A 6,732-nucleotide genomic window follows, 5' to 3' on the forward strand; every position below is an offset into this window, starting at 1 on the left:
ATACTTGACTTTTATCCTGTAAATTTACATTGTGATGTGACTAAGAATACTGTTATTTCTGATTTGTAAAATTAGCAAATAGCATTGAAAAACTCAACACTAAATTTATATAGGACTTAGGAAAAGTTAAGATATTATTTTGAACACATACCAAAATTGCAGTGATTCGGGGAATTTTTTTTTAGTAAACTAATAGAATAATTATCCCAAATAATGTTACCCCCAAAAATGTTACAGTGTGGTTCAACTTAAAAGTCAAATTAACAAGTTTAATTAAGGTAAGTATTTTATTTATAGTTTATAATATTATTCTGGAGGTACAGCTTCAAAGGCTTAGTCTTTAATTACTATCTGTAAAATAAACAGAAGACCTTTGACCTTAAATTGGTTTGTTTTCATCAGCTAATGTATCAGATTTAATTTTTATATGTATAAATAATTGAAACAGGAATAAAATTTGTATCAGTTTTATTGAAAGGTTAACCTTTTTTTCAGGAATATTACTGGTCACTTCAAAAACACATGTTTGATAGCTTCCTAATATTTCAATAAACATCAATAATTACATCTAAAAAAAGAGACTCCTGAAAAATGAGCTTTGATTACCAAGTTTCTTTATAATAGAATGTTTTTATGTAAGGATTGCTACATACTAATGATTTTCTTCACATTCTCTTTTTCCCCTCAACCAGCCAGGCCCACAACTCCTCTTTCTGTAGGCACCATTGTCCCACCTCCAAGGCCTGCTTCCAGACCAAAGCTTACTTCAGGCAAACTCAGTGGGATTAATGAAATAGTATGTACTCAGGTTTTTTTTTTTTTTTAATTATGTAACTGTTTAATTTAAGGTGCAGATTCTCTTTTTCTGTATGCCCTTTTACAGTTAATTGCTTGAGGTTTTCCACCCATGTCCTCATACTATAGAAAAATTTTCCCAACTAATGCTTTCTTTACTCTTCCTTATTACCTCAGTGATCATACCTATGAAACAGGACGTTGTCCAGGAGGAAAGAGATTTCCTGAGAAAGTTAGCACCTTATAAAAATACCATTCATTATCCATTGTCTCACAATAAAGAAGCAGTTTTCATATAATTCTACTTAAAGTCAAATGTTAAGGAAATAAGTGGTGGCTTGTTCTTAGACCTTAAAAGTATACTCTAAGGAGGATCATGGAAGGCAACTGTCTCAGCATTTAAAATTGTATACATAAGGAAACTGGAGTCCACTTCGTCCAGTTGACTTATAAAAAGTACATGCATGGATGGGAAAGCATTGGTTTTAAAAAGTCATCAGATAGAGAAAATCTATAGGCTTTATTCAGTGAGGTTCTCCCAAACCAGTCCACTTGCCTTTGATGTGGTTTACTTTGCTTCATATTCTACACTGATTGCCAGTTTAATTACCAGAATTAATTTTCTAAGTCCAGTTTAAAATTTTTCCCTTGATACACATTTCCAGTGGTTTCTGTCTGTATGATTGAATGTTTTAGCTGAATGTATAAGAGTCTTTATAAAGCTTCTTTAGCAACCGGCATTACCAGACTGACTTTCCACCTTTCTCCCTTTTTCGACCCAGGTTCCAGCCCCTGAAACTTTTCAGTGTTCCACAAACATATTATGCTCTTTCACATGTCTATGTCTTCTTTCTATGTTCTCTGTATCTGAAATGCCCCTCAGTTTTCTGTGTAACAAATTGACTTCTTTCTTTAAGACCTAGCTAAATATCACCACCTAGGCAAAGCCCTCTTTGATCATTCTTCACTTCTCTTCCTTATACCCAGATACTCTGCTTATATTTATGTTAGTTCACATATCACCTTGTATGTACTTTCTGTGAATGTGTTACCCTTACTGGACTATGCCTTAAGTCAACCTCATATACTCAGTACTTTGCATGATGCCTGTTGGATGGTACACAGTTATAAGTTCAGTGACTGTATTGAAAAGCTTGAGCACCAAGTATTGAAATGATGACATCTTTCTTTTCTGAGTGAACAGACTTAGTAGAAGTGAAATGAAAGACTAAGTACAAGGTCCCAAGGAGAAGGTTATTATTTAAGTAATATAGAAATTCATTTTGGTCAGGTGTGGTGGCTCACACCTATAATCCCAGCATTTTGGGAGGCCAAGGTGGGCAGATCACTTGAGGTTGGGAGTTCAAGACCAGCCTGACCAACATGGAGAAACCCCGTCTCTACTAAAAATACAAAATTAGCCGGCATGTGGTGGCACATGCCTGTAATCCCAGCTACCCAGAAGGCAGAGGTTATGGTGAGCCGAGATCACGCCATTGCAATCCAGCCTGGGCAACAAGAGCGAAACTCTGTCTCAAAAAAAAAAAAAAGAAATTACTACATTTTAAAATACTTTTTTCTCTTTTTTAAATCAAGTTATGACTAGAACTTTAAGTACATTTTAATAAGTTGACTTTTTTCGTGATTGTAAAACCAGTATATGATCATGTTATAAAATCTGGAAAACAGAAATCAGAGAAAGGAAATTTTAAATTTCCTCTATATTTCACCACCCAAAGATAACCACTGTTAACAGTTTTTGTAATGCATAAGTGTTTATCCAGAGGCAAAAAATATAGTTAAAAGTGCAAGCTTATTAGCCATGTATTAGCTGAGCAACATTAAGCAGTTATTTAATCAGTTTTGGTTGCCTCATGGATAAAATATGTGTAATGATATTAGATTGTGAGACTTAAAATGAGTTAATACGTATAACACACTTAGAACATTGTTGAGTGCAAATAGTTGCTCAAAAATTATTAATGGTATAGGCATATTTTTAAATAAAAAGTCATACCTTGCATTATTAATTTGTTTTCCACTTGAAAATAATCTTTCTATATCATGAATTATTCTTTGATTATAATTTTATTTATAGAATTAGGGGGTTCGAGTACAGATTTCTTACATGCATATATTGCATAGTAGTAGAACCTGGGCTTTTAGTGTACCCATCAACTGAGTAGTGCATATTATAACCAATAGGTAATGTTTCTACCTTTACGATTCTCCCATCCTCCCACCTTTAATAGTCTCCACTGTCTGTTATTGCATTCTGTATGTCCATGTGTAACCTTTGTTTAGCTCCCACTTGTAAGTGAGAATATGAGATAGTGGACTTTCTGTTTCTGAGTTATTTCACTCAGGATAATGGCCTCCAGTTCCATCCATGTTGCTGAATGAATTATTTCATAGTTTTCAAGCTTCTTTAAAGTGGTAGAATCTTTTGCCAAATAACTTTAAATTGTAAGTATTAATATATTAAAATAAAGTGGGACTCATGGTTGAATCCCTCACATCACCCCCTTGTCATCATACACCACCCTTTCCCCATCCTTGAGAGGCTTAAAGAAACCACCCTCTGAGCTTCAGGGAGCACCATTTTAAGTAGTTGTAGAGTATTTCAATGTATGAGTGCTCGGTCTTCTACAATGTTGTCTGTCAGAATTAAATTTCTAAAAGTTTGAAGAAATTTATTTAACATTTAGTTCCATGTTTCTGTTACTGTAAACTATGTGTTAATGACTATCCTTATGGTTTTTTAGCCTTCATTTTTTAATACAAAATTTTTAAAGTGCAATTTATGAACTAAACTATATGTACATTTTTAAGACTCTTGATAATTATTTTTGTATTGCCCACCAGAGAGGTTATGTTGATTTGCATTTTCTCCAGCTGTACATTGGAGTGCCTTTTTTTTTTTTTTTTTTTTTTTTTTTTTTTTTTTTTTTTTTTTTCATGCTTGTATGTGCATTTTTCTGGAGAGAGAGAGCTCATAGCTTTCACCAGACACTCGAAGGAGTTTATAACCACATCCTCCCTACTCACTGGAGGAACCATTCATTATTCAGAGCAGTGGCACCGAAAGTTCAGTACCAGATTAGATTTTAAAATTTTTTATTAAATCATTAGCATCACTAGGGAACTTAGTAGAAATAGTGTCTCTGGCTCCACCCCAGGCAAGTCGGAAATTCTAGGGAGGGGTCCAGCAATTGTGTATCATTAACGAGCCCTCCATGTGATTCTGATGCATGCTAACGTTTGAGAAACATTGTTTTAAAACAATGCTGTCCAATAGAATAGAATATAAACAACATATAATTTAAAATTTTCTAGTAGCCACATAGAAAAACAATGAAATTCATTGTAATATATTTTATCTGCTATATAAAAAATACTATTTTAACACATATTCAACATAAAAATTAATGAGAATTTTACATTCCTTTTATGTGTATGCTATGTCTTCAAAATTTGCTCTGTATGTTACACTTGTAGCACATCTCAGTTTGGGCTAGTCACATTTCAAGTGCTATTGGCCTCTGTGGTAGATAGCATAATTCTAAAATTAGAGAAAACCACTTGAGAAAAGAGCTGTTTTGCCTTTTCCTTAAAAAAATATAAAATGCAGTCACCTTATATTGGCCTTGAGGTTATGTTGCCGTAGGAGAAATATCCCACAGTAGTTGATTTCAAGACTTTTTCCAGGCTTGTGAGTTTCAGAATAGCTGTTGATCAGCATCTTCTCAGCCTGACGTACTGCACCACCTTGGTCTGCATATACACACAGCTGTATTGTTAGTGTCCTGCTGAATTTTTTCATAATGAGTCATCAAAAAGCTGTACTCTGGAAAAAATGGTTAAATGGGTGGGGAGGTTACAAATTGTAAGACACTTTTTGCAGTAAAATGACAGTTTTATTAAAATGTATATCTGTAAATTTATATTCATGCAATGAAGAGTTGACTAGTGTATGAATGCAAGTAGGGTTTTGTTTTTGCCTTTTGTTTTTCATGTTCCTCAAATAACTCAGGACAGTTTGTCTTTCTTGTTCACTGCTTTGTATCTAGTACCTAATACAGGGACATAGTAGGCACTAAATAAATATCTACTTGCCGGATACTTTTATAAGCAGAAAAAGTTTGTTGTTTTTTTTTTTTTTTTTAATTAAGACAAATATGCCTATTTTTTAAGAAAGCAAAACACCTCAGGAAGTGTTGCTAATGATTTATTGGTACAGTTAGGAATTTGGAAGGAAAAAAAATCCATCACCAAAGTGAAAGATAAATGAATCAGAGTTATATTTTTCATATTTGTTTTATGTTTCATTAGAAAATTGGGAAGACAACAGAATTGAATCTCAAACCTTTATATGGAGTGAGTTTTCTCAGTGAGGAAGCATTACAAGGAAGTACTGAGGAAAATGTGAACAGATTTGTAAACACCAAAACTGTAAATGACAAGCAATATTTAAGGAGGAAAATATTTGCAAGAAAATAAGGCAAAGGGTTAGTGAAAGCTCAGATAATACTAAAACCTCCCTAAATTACATCAACCCATTCATAAAAGTAAAAGTGAAGGTTTTATTTTCCAAATTAGCTATAAGAAATTTTTAATCATTTTTTTTCTTCTTCTGTGACTCATCCATTTATTGCTAGCAAGGATGTAGAGAAATTTTCTCTATTTATAGTCAGTCAGGTAAAGTGAATAACCCATTTGGGAAGAAGAACGTTTATACTGTTTAAACTAATTTAACTTCTGAGAATCTATCTTAAGCATACCTTTTTAAATACAGAAAAATTTTTATGCACAAAGACCCATTTTACAGCATTATTTAAAAATAACCTTTTCAGACTTTGATATGTTCTTAAAAATGCTCTGATGTATGGCATCTCTGATAAGTTACAAGAAATGCACACAATAAATTTGGTTTGATATGTTAAATTTACCTGATACTTAAAAATATTCTGTAACAAGAGGGGTATTGTTTTAACATTTTGATAAATAACTTTTTGTTTTTAAGCCCAGGCCATTCAGCCCACCTGTAACTTCCAACACCAGCCCACCTCCTGCTGCACCGTTAGCCCGGGCAGAAAGTTCTTCTTCTGTCTCATCATCTGCTTCATTGAGTGCTGCCAATACTCCAACAATAGGTAAGTGGTTATCAATTACATGTGAAATATAGCATACAAAATATATGTATGCTAAATACGTATATATTTTTTAATGGGCTAATGAAGAATTTAACATTAGAAATTTTGTTTTTCTGGAAACACACCTGGAGTTTATTAAACTGCCCATGCTTTGCCTTTCTGTTGACAGTCTATGTTGTCTGGATAAAAGAATTTTAACTGTGGTTAGCACTGTTAAGAGTGAGTCAAATTGATGAACTGCTGATCAATATAAATAGTTGAAGGCAAAACGAAATGTAGTTCTTCCTACTGTGAACTGATAGTTGCGTTTCTAGAAAATTTATGTTTTAAAAACAATAGTGTTTTGAAAATGATTGAATGAAAACAGTTTTGTGCTTGCAGTGAATTAAATTTTTCTACAAGAATTTCAAGACTTAAAAATAGCTCTTAGGTAAGTGGTTCTCAACCTTTGATGGAACCAGCGACTGGTTTTGTGGAAGACAATTTTTCCATGGACTGGGGTCAAGGGGATGATTTCAGGATGATTCCATGCATTACATTTATTGTGCACTTTATTTCTATTATTATTACATTGTAATACATCATGAAATAATTATATATCTCACCATAATGTAGAATCAATGGGAGCCCTGAGCTTGTCATCTACAACTAGACAGTCCCATCTGGGGGTGATGGGAGACAATGACAAATCATCAGGCATTAGATTTTCTTTCTTTTTTTTTTTTTTGAGACGGAGTTTCACTCACGTTACCCGGGCTGGAGTGCAATGGCGCGATCTCGGCTC

The 6,732-nt window shown here is 33.4% G+C and overlaps 1 protein-coding gene across 6 annotated transcripts in view; it reads left to right on the forward strand.

Annotated features, from left to right (window-relative positions):
- FCHO2 (FCH and mu domain containing endocytic adaptor 2) overlaps window positions 1–6,732 on the forward strand; it is a 131,912-nt gene that overhangs the window by 102,858 nt on the left and 22,322 nt on the right. For all 6 annotated transcript variants that reach the window (XM_017527623.2, XM_037738164.1, XM_017527618.2 and 3 more), the window contains 2 exons: window positions 693–796; window positions 5,819–5,948. In XM_017527623.2, the coding sequence (XP_017383112.1) occupies window positions 693–796; window positions 5,819–5,948 (234 nt within the window). The remainder of the gene's footprint in view (window positions 1–692; window positions 797–5,818; window positions 5,949–6,732) is intronic.

Source organism: Cebus imitator, unplaced genomic scaffold (assembly GCF_001604975.1).
Source record: "Cebus imitator isolate Cc_AM_T3 unplaced genomic scaffold, Cebus_imitator-1.0 Scaffold50, whole genome shotgun sequence".
Lineage (NCBI taxonomy): Eukaryota > Metazoa > Chordata > Mammalia > Primates > Cebidae > Cebus > Cebus imitator.